The following is a 20,276-nucleotide window of genomic DNA, read 5'->3' on the forward strand; positions in this document are numbered from 1 at the left end:
CTGAGTCCAACAAGCCCTAAACCTGCTAATTTGGAGGCCTTCCAAAGAATAGTCTGAGTCAAATGTCCCAGGGACAGCAGGTGCAGAAAATTTCATTGAAGGGAAAGTGAACACAGAAGGAGTACCTTGACTGCAAAGTTTGGCAATAAATGGTCAGAATTATAAGGGGGGAGGCTGAAGCATGTTTAGCCTATATAAGACATTCTGTTGTCTTCACCTAAAACGCTCAGCCACCAGGAAGCCTTTGATGTGCACACTTGTGCATCAACTGCTCACCGCTTCTCCCTCAGGGTTGTGCTTCTCTCTCTCATGAAGCACTGAAATGCAAGAAGAGGATATGTATCCTGGCCATTAGATGCAGCAGCGTGGGGGTGAGCAGTGCCCGCTCCAGCAGAGCTATGTGACAGCTCATCAGGCAAAACCCAGCAGCCCAGCAGTTACTGCAGCATCACAGGGAAATGAGGCTCTGCTGTGTGAGATGGCCACCACTCAACCAAAGCTGTTCTTACAGATGTTTCCTCACTGTGAGTTGGCTTTATTCGTATTTCCTTGACTAAAAGTTGATGTGAATCATGTAAAGCACCTGAAAGAAGCACCTGTGATGCCATTGTTCCCACAAAAGCAGCATCCTATAGACCTTGTCTGCTCTGCTAATCAGCACCTCTGAAGTCCTGATTTAGTGGAAGGTGTCCCTGCCCATAGCAGGGGGGTCAGACCAGATGGCCTTTAAAGATGGCCTTCCAAACCAAACCATACCATTCTGCAATTCTATCATCCTAGGTCCTATGAGGGACATATTTTGCCTGCCTCTGTGATATTTTGCAAGATGTCAGAGAACTGTAATGACAGGCTGCAGGAAGTTTCTAAACAAATCAGGTGCTGATGGTGGATGCACATCCCTACTCAGTCTGTAACCAAAGAAAACCAGAGAGCAGCTGATACAGTCTGCAAATGTTTCACTGCAGCCAGCACCCCCTTACAGAGCTACAGGGAAGCAGTTTTCTGAAGATGGAGTGTCCCTGTGATCAGAAAACCATCACATTTCACTCATGTTGGTACCTGACCTCCACTGCAGACATCTTTTTTGCCATGCTCAAATCAGCCAGATCAGTGGCCAGCTGATAGGAGATTTTAACTGGATTTCAATATAAGACATCTCAGCCAAGAATCCTGGGTTCCTAACCTCCACCTATAATATGGATCTGCAGAAGGAAAGGATAATCAGTCTCCAGCTAGAGCTATTACCTTAGAGGAATTATCATAGGTATATGTTGACTACAAATATCTCTTAGCAGAATCTCAGATGAGATAAAACATTGGCAAGCTCCACACTCGCATCTCCAGCCATCTGGAGAAAAGACACTGTTTGCTTTCAGACACCAACTGCTCTTCACATCTCTGAAGTCATGGGCACCATCAGTGGACAGTCACTGCTCCCGAAGGAACAGCCCACAAGACCAGGGGAGAAGTTGTGGAGGCACCTCCCTAGCTAAGGCTCATGAAGAAATTTGAGGCAACAAACACCATGGCTCTGAAACTAGCTCCAAGCTCAAGAAAAGCTGCTCCAGCATTACAGGTGGAGTGCTGCGGCGTGACTGCACTCCCGTCACGACAGAAGAGCTGGAGTACAGAGAAACATACCTCAGGCCACTTGGGGCAGACGACACAGAAGTACACACAAAGCAGAAAAGGTCCAGCTGAGTATCTAATTGAATGCCAGGTGTAGCTGAAGGTTCCTGTGTAGGAATGTGCCCCCTATGGACAAAGTGACAGAACCTTCCTCTGTCCCCCAAAAAGGAAAGAGCCCAGAACTTTCTCCCAGTGATCAGGTAGAAAATCACTGATAGGACCTTGGGGCTTCACCTCAAGTTTGGGGACAGCTAATTGGCCATGAGCCAAAAGGTCCCGCCTGGGCCATTGAGTAGAAAAGCACAGAACAAAGAAACCAAATGGCTTTTGTGAGGTGTCTTTACCAGGAGCACAAGCCTGTGGCACCTGGGTCGCTTTGAGTTTGTTATTTTGCCTTTATTAAACCTTTTTTGTTCCTGACGCTGCCACATCAGCCTCCTGCTCCTTTTATGCCTCCCAAAGAATGCTGAGCTATTCTGGGGTTTGGGTGTTGAGAGCTTATCAGATCAGCTCAAAACCCCAGGAAAAAACCTTATATTCCTGCCCATGGCAGGGGGCTGGAACTAGATGTCCTCTAAGGGTCCTCGGGTCCTCCTTCCCACTCAAACCATTCCATGATTCTGTGATTGTATGGATATGAAATGGGGGAACAAGCTGCAATCAGTCTTGTTGCAGAAGTTCAGCAAAATACCCGTGCAATGCTCCATCTATCAGACACCCCTAAGTCCTACTGGAGCAGGTAGGGACACCCATCTCTAGATTTTCCCCATTAGGACTTCCTTTTCCATCTGTAAATCTTCTAAGTAAAAAAAGAATAAAAAGAGAAATTTGGTTTTTGCAGCATGTGTGGGTGCACCTAAAATACATCTTTGGTGTTGTTGGTGATGGCTGTTGCTGCTCTGCCTGAGCTGCTGGATGTGCCTGTGCCTCAGGAGGTGCAGGCCATGCATAGAGCCTGAGCACCGGGGGCTGGTGGCACATTCCTGTGCCCTGCACATGCTGGCTGTGCGTGAGCCAGCGTGTGACTGCTGAGAAGCGTATCTTCCCCTGTGCCCATCTTCATATACCTTCATATCTTCTCCTGAGCCCATCTGTCGTCCCATGGCAGAGCAAGCCCTGGCCTAAGGTTTATGCTTCAGCACAAGACTCAGCAAGGAAACCACCACCTTTTGTAAGCACTACAGCTTTCTCTGAGCTCCACCATGCCCTCATCACTATGCCATGACAAATTCGTAATGGGGCTCTTCTCAAAGTCTGGCACACCCAGGAAATACAGACAGCCTGCAGGTATGAACCCAATACTCCTGCACGTCCAGCTATTTATAGAATTAGCTAAAACCCACACCAAGTGCAAAATGCAGTCACCAAGCCTGATGCAAATAATCCCCAATGGGACTATTCTGCAAATTCCAGGAGAGGGCAAAACGGGCAGGATTCAATCAGTACTGCACAACCACCTCTAGCAATGCAAAGAACACACACAAAGGGCATGTCAGACAAAAACGGAGCTGGAGAGAGCTGCCAGTCTCAGGACACCTCCATTTTCTGCCTCTCACTGATTTTGCTCTGAGTGCTCACGGGGAACTTTGCGATCGGCAGCAACAGCAATTACAGCTTACAATATTAACTCCAGAGCTTCCCAAAGCACCAACAGAAAGTGGTTTTCCACTATCATTCAGGATTTCACGAGGCTCTCATTTCAGTCAAGGAAATAATTCTGATTCTAAAATCCCAGTAAGCTTGAATTGCTTGAACCAACTGCGACAGCAGCAAATCTCAGTCCCTACATGACAATCCTGGCACTGGGGCTGCACCTTGTGAGAAGGCAGCTGACCTGACATTACCTGCAGAACTCTTTACTTCTTCCCTAGGGGCAGGAGCACCCTTGGGGGGTGTAGGGAGACCCTGGCTTAGCCACATCCACACCCTGGTGGTCACCCCACCTTACAGATGGAACAAGGCAATGGAAAACCCATGACTGCTTCGGGCAGAGAGAAAGCCTGACACAGGAATTCATGACGTTTGGAGAGCTCTTGATATGACAGAGATGCCAAATCATTTTCCTTGTGCTTTGGGGACGGACGTTTTGTGTAGGAATGTAGCCCCTGCCTCTTTCCAGCCACCACCTGTGACTGGCCAAATCTCTCTTCCAGGGTAAACGAGGCTGAGACACTGCAGCTCCTCTAAGCTCCCCTCATCCCAAACACATTTGAAAATCAAGCATTTGTTTCAACAGCGCGGATGTATGCTGACCCCAGAGACTCTGATGTACAAACAGGGAAAAGGGGGAAACCCAGCATCTCACATCGTGATATGAAGTGTGTGACCCTCCTCTCACGGAAGCACCTTGTTCAAGAGCGGCACGTGAAGGAAAATAACCACCAGAGAGCCAAACAATCTTTTCTTGATTTTGCTCTTCAGATGTCTCAAAAATCCCTGTCACAATTTTAAAAATAGAGTACTAATTGTGAAAGGTTTAGAGTAATATAATTCACCCATTGTAAAGCAAAACTTTTGTCACCTCTCTGTTTATACATATATGTGACAGATGCATTAGAGACGCATGGATATATGCATCTCTATGGATATAGGCACACAGCATTTCCTCTTCTCTGGATTCTACTGATTCCTTGATAAATCAGAATTATTCATCTTGCTCATGACTATTCTACTTATTTTATATTAGCATTTATAACAAACACCCATCAATACTGGCAAGTCCTGCTTTTCCACAAAACTGCTTCTTCTTTCAAAAATGCATTCCTATGAAAGAATCCTGGCCAGCCCCAGTACTGGCACCGTCAGGATGATCTGACAAGTCACCTACCCCTAAACTGAATTTCAGCTAAATTTATATGAAGAGGTTGTTCCTTGAAAAGCATCTAGCAGTTGACAGCTCCTGATGAGAACAGCTGGAGCTACAGCAGGGCTGTAAGGAGTGGTGGAAGTCCGGGCTTTTCATTAACACAGCTCTGAGAGAATCCCTGCTCCACTGAAGCCAGTCGCAAACTGGCAGGGCTTCACCTCGGAGCCAGAGGGGAGCTCTCCAGAAAACAGGGGCCCCGGGGACCACATTAGGAGAGAAGTGACAAACATGCTTGATGTGCACACAAGACAGCTGGTAACCCGCTTGCTCGGAAAGGGCAGCTGTGCTGGCAGGGAGTTTTCCTGTGCCGAGCTGAGAACAGGTGAGCGTCGCTGATGGCCAGGGCACAACCGGTCCATCCCTAAACCCCTCAGACACGGGGACACCCTCGCCTGGAAACAGCTGCCCACCAGCCCCTGCCATGCCCCCGGCCGTGGCACTGTGCACCGGGATCCACAGAGGCCCTGAGCTGCAGCAGTGCCCCCGAGCTCAGGGCTGCAGCAAGCCCAGTGTCCAGCCTGCCAGCAGCTCACCAGGGAGCCGGGACTCTCACTGGCAGTGAAGAACGTGGAATGCTCCCCTCTCTGACAGAACTGAAGGTTGCACGAGGGGGATCTCAGCCCACAGGCTACATCACTTGGCTCAGCAGAGCTGGAATTTCCCTCCCCAAAATTCTGTCCTGCCTAAGCACAGCTCAGGCAAACACTTTGCTCTCAAACATCAGAACAGCTCCATTTGAAGGCTGAAATGGCTTTTTGCTCCATTTCTGCGAATTTAGACATGCAGAACTTTCTCAGAAACTGAGACTACATTATTTTAATGCTGCTATAGTGGAGATCTTAGCTGACCTATATTTTTTTTTCCCTAGAATTTCACGGGGAATGAAATTTCAAGGAGAAATCCTGTGCCAGCTGAGATGCTCCTGTTAATGTCTGGGATGGCTGGATCAGCATCAATGAGCCCACAGATGCAGGGTGGTTCTTGGAACACTCAAGGGCTTAATTCTTAAACTAAACTCCTCCTTCAGACATCCAAAAGCATCTACATGTGACACCATCACTGCTGGTGTCAAATCACCAGGATGGCCAGAGCCTGCTGCCATGTCAGCACATTCAGGATGGACCATGTAAGGTACACAAAAGGCAAATGCAAAACCTGAAAGAAAACTACGAGTGTCCTCAGAAATTATGTCCAAGAACTGAAAAATGAGCTTCGAATGAAATGTTAAAAAAATCAAAAAAAACTTCCCCCAAAAGTAGATTGCTTTGGATACAGCACAGATGAAGCCATCATTGCAATGTAGTGGCAAAGCCCACATCAAACCCTATTTAAAATTATTTTGTCAGTGTCTGTGTGGTGAGGGAAAGCCATTTCTTCTGAAGAGATAAAGAAATAATGGGACAAATAGCTCAAGCCACTGTGCAAGCCCAGGAACAGAACCCTGAACACAAAGGACAGTCTACATCAGCAGGAGAAATCCAGATCAGCACTTGCCCACCCGGCAAACCCTCATGCCCTTCAGAAGCTTCATCTCATTGTAGTGCCTGGACTTCTTCCTTGGGGTAAAGACAGCTCCAGTGAGTAAGTGCTGCTCAAGTGGGGCCAGAAGTCATTAAAGTGAGCCCCAGCACTTCTGAGGACTCTGGAGGGTGTTTCTTCCTCTTTCACGTCTTTGTGGGCTTGGATGTCTCCACTTACTTAACCTGATTGCAGAACAGGAGTTTTTTCATTTTTATGTATTTTCCCACTGCCTCTTCTCAGCTATTGCTGGCAGGGCAGTGGGATCTTTGCATCCCAGGTGCTCCACGTAGGTGTCTCCCCAGTGTGCCACAGAGCCAGGAGGCATGGTCAGCCCCTTCCCATTCCCTTGGGGGAGTTTCTCTGTGTGTCCCTGCCTATTCCCCACTGCCCAGACTGACACTTAAGTCTTTTGACATAATTAACCTGAAATTTCTATTGGCAGGTGATTTTTTTCTCTCCATAACCTCCTGCATTTTCCCCCTCAGCGTTTTCCTGCTTTTAACTATTTCCCTTTGCAGTTACGATTCCCAGAGGGTCTGGTCCTTTGCACATCACTTGCATGGTGCAGAAGATCCCAAGAAAGTTCTGGCAGGATACCATCAGTCCCCAACACCATTAGAATCTGGTCACTTTCTGAAGTGAGCTGAGTAATAGGGGACTTATGTCAACCCTGGACCTCATCAGTGGTCAATTTGTGCCCTGAACTCCATCACCTGCTGATGCTGAGAGTGTGGGCAGGCAGTACAGACACCTCTGTGGGCTCTGTCACCATCCATACTCCTAGGCCAGCACCACAACCCCTCATTCAGCAAGTCTCCCCTGATGGCGATGCCCCAGCACCCTTAAACCAACTCAGGAAGCCACAAAGAATAAATCTTGGGTGGGTAGAGAACCCATCCCTTCTCAGGAGGGACAGGGCTTTTACAGCAGAGCAGATGCTCACTGGAGGTGTCCTGGGATGAGCAGGGAGCACACACAGAGGCAGCACAGACTGCCAGGAAGAGGGGTCAGAGTGGACAGAGGAGTCCTGCATTCCAGCCCTCAGAGACCAAAGATTCTGGTATTTGAAGGAGTAGAATTTCTATTACCAGGGTAAGGTCTATTTTACCTTTATGAAAATTTGGAAAGGGACGTTTACACACTCATTACTAACTCCATGGCAGGCCTCTCCTTATGGCCCTGGGCCCTGCAGGGAGCTGCAGGCTGGCACAGCTCTCACCACCCAGGGCTTTGCCAGGACACAGAGCTCAGGGATGAGCTGGGAGCTCCCTGCTGTCACAGACAGGACACTGGGACCAAGAGGGCAGAACAGACATGAGTTTGTCTCCACCAAAAGGAGGCAGAGCAGCAGAATGCCCCTGAACACTGTTCACAGGTAGGTGCTGCAAGTCATGGCACAACTGCAGACAGGCACAGAGATGTGGATGTCACACCTGACTGTTCTGGGAAAAGCTTGGTGTTCAAAAGTGTTCAACTTTTTAATAAGTGGACTTCAGGCAAAAGCAGAAAAAATACTTTACAAGCCTTTCCAGAAGCCTCCTAGAGTTGATACCTTGGCACATTGTCCCTTGGCCACAAGAGGAGATGACAGAAGAACCTGGCAGCACTTACTCTATGTGAGGCTCTCTTTGGAGGCCACTGACCCTCTCATGCAGTCTCCAAGACATTTGTGCTCACAGCCCTTCAAACCTCTGCCTAGATGTGAGTGTAGTTTCTTATTTCTGTCCCTCTGGGAAAACATAGCTCACGGGCCCTGTTATGGAGGAAGGACACAAAACACAGAAACGCTCACTCATGCTGAGTGGTACGCTTTGCTTCTCTCTGTCTCTCTGCCACTGACATGGCACTGACTGGAGAGCTCTTGTCCACCTTTGTGACTGCCAAGCACTTCTCCAGCTGATCCCCACAGTGGCCATGGTGCTGGTGGCACTGGAAATATCCCTGTCAGCTCCCAGGCACTGGCCAGCCCTGCTTGCATACCCAGGCATGCCTAACCCAGGGCAAACCTTCATGCAAACACAGTGACAGTGGAGTGGGATGGCTCTGTAAGACATTGGATTGCACCCACCATTGTGTGCAATCCTTCTCACTTCCTTCTCATTTCTATTAGTGTCCCAGCCCCTCTTGGAGCCTTATTCTCTCAGACAGAAGGCTGTGACCCAAACACCTGGGAACACACCGTATCTGTGATTAAAGGCATTTCTCAAGGAGTTCAGTCAAGGGAAGAAAGCACCAGCACTTACATCATCACACCAGATGCTGACAGCAATGCTGGATTATAGCTGGTGAGAATGAAAACAAGACAAAACAACTGGCACCAGTGGAAGTTTCCTGCCACATTGCTCTCAATTCCCCAGACTCCTCCACTGCTGGGAAGTCTCTGCTAAGACTGAGTTTTAGATTCTCTGCAGCTCTTCGATGCACGTATCTAAATCTGCCTAACCTCTCCTGCAGCAAGGAGCAGACACTTGCACCCTGTGTGGCACTTTGTTGAGGAGGTCCTGCTGAATTTGGGCAGACCAGGCCAGAGAGAGTTTGCCTATGGTTGCACAGAGCCTTTTGAATCAGCTGCATCTATAAAAGGCAAGCACACAGACCAACAGGCCTAGCACAGCCACGTCCTTGTGAGGAAACAGACTCCCCTCCGTGCCACCATGGCTGCACTGAGCTGAGCAGTGAGTGGCCCCTCTGTGCCAGCCCCTGCATTAGCTGACACGGGCTGAAAGGTGCCAGCTTGCATGCCCCAACATTGTGCCAGGGCAGTGATAACCTTGGAGTGGGTTTTTGGCTTTTTGTTTCTTTTTTCCCATGAGTTGGACTTTGGTGATCCTTGTGGGTCCCTTTCAGCTCAGGGTATTCTATGATTTTAGCCGTAGCAGGATGGGCCACATGACACTTGTGCCCATTGACACTCTCTATTTCAATAGCACACAGGTAGTGTTAGGGGCACGACAGAGTCCTGGACTTGCAGAGAAACTACTGGATACAAACAGATTTCAGACTGACTTAGCTGCTGTTAATGTTCACCTGCTGCCCCTATTACCTGTTGGTACTGAAGATTTCTGCACATTTCTGTGTCAGAAGTGAAGGCACAAGCATACTTCTGAAAGGTCAGGCACTCATTCCCTGACACCACCTGAAGCAATTGCTCCAAAAGGCATTATTCCTCTGTGGGAAACAGTGCTTTGAATAAAGCAAGGAGGAGCCAGAAGAGTGGGGATTCTTATAAGCCCTCCAGCTCTGTTGATAAGCCCACCAGCAGCCAGTCTCATCTCTCTGCAAGAGTACAGGAAGGAGATTCTTCCTCCAGCCCCAGGCCGGCCCTGACAGCAGCCACAGCTGCAGCAGAGCACAGACAGCAGCTCCCTACACCAAGGCAGAGTTTGTGTACAGGCATGCCCAGGCTGAGCAGCTCCAGCCCTCTAACGCCAGCAAGCAGAGGGCTCTGCACAGGGTGCAGAGAGCAACACCCAGCATGTAGGGGCCAGCATCAACCCCACAGCCTCCCCTTGCTCTGGGAACACTTGGGAAGCACCAGCAGGCACAGCATGATTCCCACAGAGCACAGAGTCCTTTGGTGGAGGGGTGCCACTCTCCCATTGAGACAGGCCCAGCACACACGGAGACCCCAGGTGAGAAGCACATCCCGTGCCTCAGGTCTGCATTCTTGCTGCAGGATCCCCCTCAGCTGGCATGCACAAACACAGCAGCTGCTGTGCTTGCGCAGAAGCCCTTCTTGACACCTCTTCCACACCTGCACAGCTCTGCAGGATGGAGACCAGGGCTAGAAAGAGAGGAGTGAAGGGAGAAGGAGGGTTGGGCTCTGCCTGGCCGTGTGCTGGCCCTTCTTCCCCCATCATCCTCACTGAATCCTCCAGAGCACTTATGGCCCAGCAACCGCCTTGGTACCCAAAACATGTCCTGACCCCAGTCTGCTATGCACCCACCTGTGGACAAAAGGGTCTTTTGCTCTTTCCTCAGTGCTCGACAAGAATTGTTAAACCCCACTTCAGGAAGCTCTGACTTTCAGACAGGAGACTCTCAGCACTTCCCAAAAGATGCCAGGTATCCATCATGAAATCAGCCCTGCTCGCCCGACCAGCTGCTGCTGGTGCAGTGAAACCAGCCCGGCACGTACCCTGGCTGTCAGCACTGGCTGCAGCACTCAGCTGGCTCTGACTTGGGCTCTTGCTGCCCTAAAACAGACCCTGTTGAGAGCAGGCACTCACCATGGTCACTCTGTGCATTCCTGTTGCCCACCTGCACCTCTACAGCCCTCCCTGAGATGTAGGGCTGGGCAAACGCGCCACCACTGCACCTGAGGAGGCAATCTGCACGCAGAGCAGCAAGGTGGCTGCCTGGCACCCCCCACTGCTGGAGGCCACAGCAGCTGCCTGTGTCTGCCTCATTACAGGACAGCCTGCTCCTCATGCCAATCTCCAGTAGCATGTCCTTTAACCAAAAGTGAAAGCAACTGATCCCCCACGAAGGCACATCTGCTCCAAGTCCATATTACAACAGGGGAAAAAATGACACCTTCAGCTATAAAAACCAATAAAGACTGTCTGATTTGTTTTGCCCCTGTTGCTACCCAGCAAGCTCCCCACTGGGTTAAATACTGGTGACATCTGCTAATAAAATGTCAAGAGTGAGGAGAACAAAACTGATTACTGAATTATATCAAGTGCTCAGTGCAGCTGGAAGGGCCAGTCCATCCCACCTCACCCCCAGGCCGAGGGCAACCAGGACATCTGTACAGCCCTGCACAGCCAGTGGCTCCAGGAGACGTGTGCAGGGAGGCAGAGCAGCAGGCACTCCCCTTCCAACAGCTGCAGACAAAGACGTAATGCAAGGGGCTCTCTGCAGAGCGAGCCTCCCCACGGAAAGGAAATGGTTAAATGAGCTCTGCCACCCGGGTGCCCACATCGTGATACAGGCCAAAATCAGGGGACATGCTTCTCCTCCATGTCAGAGGAATGTGTAGCAGATACAGAGCCTTGGGACACCCCCACGAGCACAATGCCCCCACCCAGACCCATCCAGAACGACCTGGTGGTAAGCAGCACCGGGAGGGTGTTATGGATGCTCCTGGGGTTCCCTCCTAAGAGACAAAGATGTTGGAGTAGCTGACTGTGCCTCTCCAAACCTGCAGCCCTGAGCCTATCACAAAAGCAGGTTAAGCAGCCTGCAGAGGACAGCATCATTGTCCAGCCTAGGAGCTCAAACCCCATGACTCATCCTGCCAGACTGATGGGGGTTGCTTTAGCAGTCACATGCACATTTCTGAACGTGAGCTGAAAAAAGCTGAGAAGGTCCTCAGCTCTACTTCTGGAACTGCTTTTTCTTTTCAAGGAAACACTTAATCCTTTTCTCTGCAGTTAAAGCAGTTTCTTCTGACAGGCGCCCAAAAAATGGCTCTGTGGAACAGGAGCCACGTGGTATCAATACAGACAGCCTGTCTTCTGACCTGGCTGGTAAGACATAAAACTTCCACCCTACCAGCTTTAATGCATATATTTACCTATGCATTTATAACCTGGATTTGGAAAAAAAAAAAAAACCCAGGTGTATAATCACAGAGTTAAGTAACAATGGTATATTTAGCAAGGACCTGAGCACAAGGAGCTTTGTACTTCCACCATCAAATTAGTTCCTGTGTGGCTGAAACTGGCCCCCCAGCCTCTTGCAGTTTTTCTCCCAGTTCAGTAAATCTGGGTCTACTCTGCAACCTGATCATGTGTTTCCACTAAAGGATGCACGGGCACGTGACCCTGCCGGTACAGCTCAGGCACCAGGCTGCTGATTTCAGCTGTGCTTCCGCGAGGGGATGGGGGGCAGGTTGAGGGGTGCCACCACAGCTTCAGGCTACCCCCACCACCCCCTCCATCCAGGAGGGTTTGGACAGCAAGGGACAGGGGGCAGTGCAGGGATCTGGACCTGCACTGTTGGCAGGGCGCTGCTGGACCTGCACCAGCAGCAGGAGCTGGGGAACTGACGGATGCTCCTCAGCAAGAGGCAGGAGGCTGATTCAGCAGGAAAGTCACCCCTCCTCCCCATGCCCTCTGCATCCTTAGCTGAAAAAGCCCCACTACAGTTCTGGTGTCCCCTCTGCTATACAAATTGTGTCCACAGCGATGGCCTCTGCTTCTCTAAGCAGGTTCTTCCAAAATGAAAGTAATGCTTCAAAGTAAAGGTACTTTAAAAAGACACCAGCAGAGAATTTCTCCTTTTGTACCTTTCACTCCACCTCTGGTGCCTTTCTCTCCAAAACATTGTTTCCAGGAGATGCAGAACAAAACAGGACCACACACCCTGTGGACCTGAGGAGTGTATCAACAACATCCAACAACCACTGGACTGTGCTTTCTTCCGCCCTTCCAGACTGACAAATGTCCCTGGTGAAGCAAGTCCTGAGAGAAGCAGCACAGCAGATGTCTATGCAGTTACTTTCCTGCCACTTTGCAGATATTTCCTATTTCAGGTGGCCACAGAGTCAACACAACTGTATCTCTTCCCCTATTTACTGGCAGGAGGGAAAAGTTCCACCGTGTGGAGGAAGGCCTGGCTCAAAACTGACACACTGCCATAGCTTTCCAAAACATCTGGACAAGCCCCTGCTCCTGGCCACGGGGTCGCTGGGAGGGTCCCTGGCTTATGTGTGACCTTGGCAAAGTCCTGCTGAAGCAGAGCCAAACTGCACTGCAGAGGATGTGCACAGCTCCATCACACCAGACACACAGAGCACCACCCCAGCCCTGCCCCAGCCCTCTGGTGTGCAGCCAGCCCAGAAAACAGCTGCTGCTACCTTCATCCCGCTTGCGCTTGTTGCTCTCCGTGCCGGGGGAGGCGATTCCCAGGATGCCGCTGATGGAGTAGGACGAGCCAGCAGAGTCAGTGCTTACAGAGGACACCTGGGTGACTGATCCTGTGGAGGCTGCAAGGCAAGCACAGGCAGTCAGTCGCAGGACAACACGGGCACCAGCTCACCCAAAAGCCCCCATGGCATGAAGGAGGTGGGCTGGGGCTCAGCTGGCCATCGTGGCCCCTCCAGCTCAGGAGGAGCCCTTGGCCACCCCAGCCATGCCCAGTCCACTCCAGCAGCATGCCATGGGCATGGGAGGAGAGGCATGGCCAGCCCTTGCCCCCATCACAAGGTGTTGGGTCTGTGTGCTGAGGGACAGGAGAGGCTTTTCCTTGGCACTCAGACACCCCCCTTCTCCCACAGGGCTCGGTGGAAAAGCTCATGGCTTGGGACAGCAGAGGCCCTCCAGTGACACAGCAGCCCGTGTCACCAGCAAGGAGGGCAGAGCTCGCTGGGAGCACAGTCATGCAGAAGAGGAGCTGCCACAAGAGGGTACCCGGGACAGGAAGCTCCTGGGAGCAGAGCACCCTGCACTTGCTGTGCTGTGCTGTGCGCATCCTGTCGGACCATGCCACTAGCCTCTGCCCAGCGGAGACCTTGCACAGCGGCTGTTGCCTAGGGATGCATGGCTGAAAGGACCTGAGCTTCCCAGAAAAATGACCCAAATCCATTTTGCTTTGGAAGAGCCCTCAGAAAAGGGTACTGTTTGTGTCCAGTGAGGGCAGTCACTCAAGGGCAGTCTGGATGTGCCAGATTGCACAGCAAACACTGCCCTTGTGATGCTGTGGGTGTCCAAGGCTTCACAGAGGCAGGCCGAGGAGGGAGCACCACCATCACCCCCATCAGCTTACAGGCTGAGCCTGTCCTGCCATGTCTCTACATCCTAGAAGTCACCACACAGACCTCCAGGACAGGATGGGGGGCTACACATGTGGGACGAGACCAAAGACCCCCAGACACGACTCACATGGAGCCAACCCCTGTCAGGAATCCATGCTCCCTCTATCAACTCCAAGCCCTGAGAAACAAGATTTTTCTTCTCTGTTCTTGACTTCTTCAAGAAGAGAAAGCACTTAAGCCACCACAGTGAGATAAAGGGAGCTTTTCTTGCCCAAGATTGTTTTGGCATTTTCTGGAGAGACAGGCTGAGGGCGTGGGGTCAACAGCATGACTCCTCTGACAAGCTGAAAAAGTGCAGGCTGCTCTGCACCTCCACTCCCTTTCTCCCAGTGCCAGCACACCCTTACCAAGAGAGAAGCAGCAAGCATTTCACCATATCACAGGTGACAACATAAAGGCAGAGAGGAACTAGGGCCCCCCACCACCTCCTATGCAGCAAGGGCTGACCAGTGCCCTGACGGGTTTGATGGAACAGGGACAAGAAGAGAGCAGCCTTGAGTCCTGAATGAGCCCTGACTGAGCCCCTCCACCCCTGCTGCATTGCAGCACAGGAACACCCACCCTCCTCAGAGAGACACTCGGCCAGGAGAAGGGCTGAGGGCGTCTCAGCAGCCTGGGGTCTCCTCTGGGTCACCCTCCACCAGCATCACCTCCCTTAGGCTGCAGCCTCACTGTTCTGAGGCTGAATTAAAAGTTTCAGAAAGTTTTGCTACCTCTTCACTCAAGACTGCAAGTGCACAAAGAACTATGGAAGGGATGGTTGATAGATGGAAAAAACACATTCAAAACTACTTACTGACTAATGATGCAGAAAATGTTATGAATAAGTATCCCTTTCTTGATTTATTACTTTAATTATCTGACATTCTATAGACCCCTATTAGTGGGGTTTTTTTGGTTTAGATTTCAATTTTCTGTCTCATGGTGAAAGCTATTTATCATAATAATCAGTAAAATTCAAAACCTTTTAGCAGTATTTATAAAATTCATTTACTATGTTCAGCCCTTGGAGAATGACAAAGAAGGCACATTAGCACGTGTGCTGAAGTGTTTTATGCAGAATTATCTGTCCATAAGAATGATTAAAAGTTCTTCAGAATATTTGTAATCCATTATTATTTTGTTAATGTATTTTAAAAGAAGTTTTCCTTACCTATGCTGTGACTGGAAGCCGGGACCTGCTGATTGGGTGGCTGCTGCACCTTGGTCCGTATGATCCTGTGGGTAATGGAAAAACATGACCACTCAGCTAGCATTAGGCATGCAATGCCAGGAGGCATTAGACACTGTTTTTTCAGCGCAGGACACCTACATCAATACAAAAAATGCCTTTCTGCACATGCCCCCCTCATCATTGACTGAAAGACCAAAGTTTGGCAGGTGGATCCAAGACCACATTTGTGCCCCCAGCCCCTGCTGTTAGAGTCATCAGGGTGGCATTCCACAGAATCACAGGGTGGTTTGGGTTGGAAGAGACAACAGCTGACAGCAGTTTATCTATCCAACCTCCCTGCTCAAGCAAGGTCATCCCAGAGCACACCCAACAGGACTGCATCCACATGGTTCTCAGGATGCTTCAGAGTTTGGTGTTTCGGTGGGTTTGAGGACCCAGCCCTCCCTGCCCAGGAAAGAGAAACCCATAGCTATCTGAGCTGCCAGCAGGCCAGTACCCCCGCCCCAGGGAGCTGGAACCTTCTGAGCCCACAGGTCCCAGCAGGTCTGCACTCTTGGGTGCTGGGACACATTTGCAAGGCTGCTCCTAGAGCACACTCACATGGCTAGAGGCACTTGGACACCTTGGGAAAGGAGCAGCTTAGCCAAATTTATTTTTTTTTAAGTGTTGGCATAAATGCAAATCTTAAAAGCTGAATGACTACATTTATCATCACGGGGTACCTGCAGACTCTGCTCTGATTGATAGTGACATCAATGAGGGAGGATTCAGAGACACGGATGAAGCAGAAGGCATGTGTGGTGGAGCAGGACAGAGGGTACCTGCTACGAAGGGAGATTCCGGGGAGATGCTACACACATTATTGACCTGCCCATGTGCTATGAAGAAACACAGCGTCAGAAATACCTCTGGAGATTTCACAGCTCTGCCTCAGGCTGCGTCTGCAGCAGAACTGGAACTACTCAGGCTGGGAGGAGGGAGCCCTTGGCTCACCACACACTCCCCAGCCCCTGCCACTGTCACAGCAGCAATGCCAGAGTGAACACTTCCCCTCCCTGTGCCTGACAAACTCCCTTCCCATTCCTACTGCCATGAATTTGAAAGCAAGAAGAGGAGGAGAGTTGTCAGTTGGAGTGGACTTCGGGGCAAACTTGCAGAATTCACAGCAGCTCCTTGCTGGCCAGCCCCATAAGCAGGCCCAGGACCACCACTGGTGACACCCAGCTCCATCCCAGAAAAGGATGCACTGCCATCCCTTCCCATCCCATTCCTTGGAGGAGCCTGATGGAGGTAGCAGAGGTCTGCTCTGCCCACAAGCCATCTTTCAGCTGCCAGCCCCAGAGTGAAGCTGCTGGGTGCCCGGCATAACCAGGAGATGGGTTACAGCAGCACACCCAGGGCAGCCAGCCCAGAGCGAGGGGCAGGAACAGCTGGGACAGCCAAAGAGACAGGACTGCATGGTCAAACAGCCCACTGCACAAGGCTGTCATGGTGAAGAAAGGGTGTCCAGGGCCTTCTGACATAAACATCTTTATCTCTGGAGAAATGGAGACTGCAGCACTTGAAAGCAGCTGGACAGCTCTCAGCTGATTTGAGCAAAGCTAATCACAATGATTAATTAAGTCTTAACCACACAGACTTGCTTCTGCTATTGAAGGGTAGCCTACTATTAAAATTAATGTTATTAATTAATAGTAATTATTATTATTCACTCCTACATAGAGGCAGCAGCTCAAATTTGTCTGCTGAAAGGCCCCCTCAATAGCAGGGATGAGATGCAGGAGTCCATCCCCATAAACCCCAAAGTTCCACAGGAGCAGCATCAGCACCGTGAGAGGGAACAACACAGCCCCAGCACCATGGGGACAGGGACAGAGAACACACCCACACCATGGGGACAGGGACAGAGAACACACCCACACCGCGGGGACAGGGACAGAGAACACACCCACACCGCGGGGACAGAGACAGAGAACACACCCACACCGCGGGGACAGAGACAGAGAACACACCCACACCGCGGGGACAGGGAGCACACCCACACCGTGGGGACAGGGACAGAGAAGACACCTGGTGCTGTGGGGACAGGGACAGGGAGCACACCCACACCGTGGGGACAGGGATGGGGAACACAACTGGTGCTGTGGGGACAGGGACAGAGAACACCTGTGGAGCTCGGGGGACAGGGAACACACCCACACCATGGGGACAGGGACAGAGAACACAACTGGTGCTGTGGGGACAGGGACAGGGAGCACACCCACACCGTGGGGACAGGGACAGGGAACACACGTGGAGCTCTGGGGACAGGGAACACACCCACACCATGGGGACAGGGACAGAGAACCAGAGCAGTGCCTCCGTCCTCCCCGTGCAGAAATGGCAGCTGCAGCAGGGCAGGAACCATCAGCAAGACCAAGGCTCAGGTTTGTGCTGACCAGGCAGCCCCCCATTTGTACCTCAGTGGTGAACAAGGCTGTTGTGGGCAGGGACCTGCACCGTTTCCCACCAGGAAAGCCCCAAAGTATACACCCAGTGTTAAATATGAGGATAAACCCCACAGGCTGCTGGAAATGTAGGATTTAGCATTTAAGTGTTTTGAATTCCAGGTTCCTTGTCACATTATTGCTCAGTCTGGGCTTTCACGATGAGCTCCTAAGCTGGCAAAAACAATTGTCTGGGTAAACAGATTGACTCAAACAGATTGCATGCATTTCTTAAAAGGGATTGCAAACAAGATCTTAGCCAGAGTCACAAGCAGATGAAAAAGAATTAGATTTATAGCCAAAACTTGGTGCCTGATACAAGGGCAGTAGGGGTGTGGGCAATATGAGTGTGGAAGCATACAAGGATGCAGCAAGAGGAACGTGGAAACTGGCTCAAAATATGACTGGAACCTACTAAAATCTCCCTATTACCTAGAGCTGTGACTGCCTTTTCTGGTAGTTTTCTGGAGGACATGTGAAGTTCTCCTGCACAAGCAGAGGACTGCTTGTAACAGCCCTGCTTCTCACATAACTCACTGACATTAATGGAAGCAGAGCTTTTCCTTAGGTATTTGATAGTTTCCTTTGGTTTTCCTGGTGTCTGTAATATTTCTCAAGCCCTCTTTAAACTGAAGACACCACGTCCCCAGCGCTACTGCATGGTGCTCTGGAGCCGCCAAGGCAGGGGCTCCCAAGCAGCAAGGCTGCACGTGAACTGACCCATTTTTTCTTTTATTTCCACCAACACATGACTCGACGTTTAGCCCATCAAGGCAGAGGCTGAGCTCTCCCCTAACGCTGGGGAAGCCACTCCGGCTACTCAAGCGGCAACTCCATGAATGCAAATCAGACTGGGATAGCCAATAAAAGAATATTGCATCAATTTATTTCACGTCTGGACGCAAATGAGAGATTTTATAGCGAGCTGCATTCAAAGAATTTGCATGCAGTTGCACAAGTGAAAATCATCTCACCGGCGTGGTGAGGAGGAAGGCCAGAACAGAGTGAAAATTAACAAACCCTGCTTGCCAGGGCCGCCCAAAAGCTCTGCTATTCAAGTATGCATCTCTTACTATTGCTCTGGCAGGGCTGGAGATGTCATGTAGTATTTCACTGGGTTTTTCCAGCCTCATACATCACTTGACTGAGGAGGAAACCGTGGGCACAGGAGGTGTAATGGACAAGGCAGCAGGTTAGAGCCCCTAAGCAGGCCTTCTATGGGCCTAGCCCTGACTTGCAAAGCCATGGCAAAACACCCAAACATAGGACTCAGTCTCCAAATGAGATTGCCCTGCATTTTCACAAAAGCAATTCCAGGCCACCTAAGCTCCCCAGTGCAAAAAGCAGACAGTGGAGGCCCTCAGACCCCACGAACCAAACTCCCCCATTGATATTCACAGCGAACACAGGCCAGGGCCAATGTCTCAGCAGCACCACTCGGGTGTCAGGTGACAAAACGGTACCTCAGACCCATGACCTGGGTCCTTTCTTACCCAGAGACTGCCACCCTCCACCCTCCTTACTGAGCGTCCCCCCTGGGCAAAGCCTGCCCCACTGAACCCTCACCCCACAGAGCAGAACAGGGGCTTTGCTTGTAGCAAACACTTAGGGTCATTCTACTCACAAACAGGGGAAAGGATGGCAAAGAAGCCAAGGCTGGCAGGAGCACCTGCCCACTCCTAGGAAGCCCCCATCGTCCGTGGTGCTTCAGCCACCAAGGTCAGCCCACAGCTGCTCCCCAGGCCCAAGAGCCCTAGGGAAACAGGTGAAGCTGCTTTTCTTACAAACAGCCCCAACACCCAGCCCTGCTGAAAGACAGAGCCGTGGTGACAGTGCTTCCAGGGAGCACCCCAGCCCAGAGCCACCCCAGCTTTACCTGTTAATGGAGCTGACACTGGGCACGGTGTCGTTGTCACACACTCGCTCAGCAAGGAGCCTGTCCCTGATCTCCCAGGCAAACATGGTGGGATTTTGGCGCTTGTACTCTGCGATTTTTTCAACGACTTTGGGTGTGGCGACCTTTGGTTTTGATCCTCCAATCACTCCAGGCTTAATGCTCCCGGTTTCATAATACCTGGGACAACATCCAAAACAAAGCTCTGGTTATCACACGCAGACAGAGAACATGCTCTGAGATTTACAGAGAACATCATTTCAAGGTAACCAAACCCTAGCAAATCCTGAGATACATCTTCACTTTCACATACACATTTCCTGCCTGTGTGGTTCTTTATCACCTAATAGATTAACTTATAGTAATTGGAATTGGGCCTCAGGATACAATATATATTTTTCTGTAATAGCAAGACAAAAGAAACAACGCAAGATTAAAGGGCATGCTGAGATCCAAAATTAACTGAAAATGTGTGTTATTAATCAGCAGTACTGGCAATAATAGAAACAAATCACACCAAAGACCACTTTTTGCCATGGACTCTTTTGTAGCAAATTACTGTTTTTACAGAAATGCTGTCATTAATATCTACAGTTTGTTATGATTCAAAGTGAAATGAAGGCTAGATATTGTATTTTATTTGCACCTCTGGAATAAATACACCAGCATATCTTTTTCCTGTTTTATGATTTTAATATACACATGATGGTTTTAATAGTTCATATTTTTCAAAATTTTTTTTTCATCATTGTGTTTTCAGTAGTTTAAAATCTGAGGGAAAGGGAGCTGCTCATGTTCCAGAGGGTCCAGCTGAGGCAGGGTTGGTTTCTGAGACCAGCCCTTCCTCGGGTGCAGATTCTTCACCACCAGCAGCAGCTGTGCTGATGCCGTGCCCCCAGAAAAGGTGGCGAATCCCTAAACCAATATAAATCTGACCGGTTTTT

General features: G+C 50.4%; 1 protein-coding gene across 2 annotated transcripts in view; it reads right to left on the bottom strand.

The window, feature by feature from the left end:
* The window catches only part of PAX5 (paired box 5), a 128,162-nt gene extending 108,489 nt beyond the window's left edge, over positions 1 to 19,673 (bottom strand). The window contains exons 1-3 of one of the 2 annotated variants that reach the window (XM_038124857.1): positions 19,315 to 19,673; positions 14,932 to 14,996; positions 12,822 to 12,950 (exon numbers count right to left, since the gene is read on the bottom strand). In XM_038124857.1, coding sequence (XP_037980785.1) covers positions 12,822 to 12,950; positions 14,932 to 14,996; positions 19,315 to 19,400 — 280 coding nt within the window. In that variant the 5' untranslated portion in view covers positions 19,401 to 19,673. The remainder of the gene's footprint in view (positions 1 to 12,821; positions 12,951 to 14,931; positions 14,997 to 19,314) is intronic. The other variant, XM_038124858.1, reaches the window with a different exon arrangement.
* Positions 19,674 to 20,276: the final 603 nt, after the last annotated feature.

Source organism: Motacilla alba, chromosome Z (assembly GCF_015832195.1).
Source record: "Motacilla alba alba isolate MOTALB_02 chromosome Z, Motacilla_alba_V1.0_pri, whole genome shotgun sequence".
Taxonomy (NCBI): domain Eukaryota; kingdom Metazoa; phylum Chordata; class Aves; order Passeriformes; family Motacillidae; genus Motacilla; species Motacilla alba.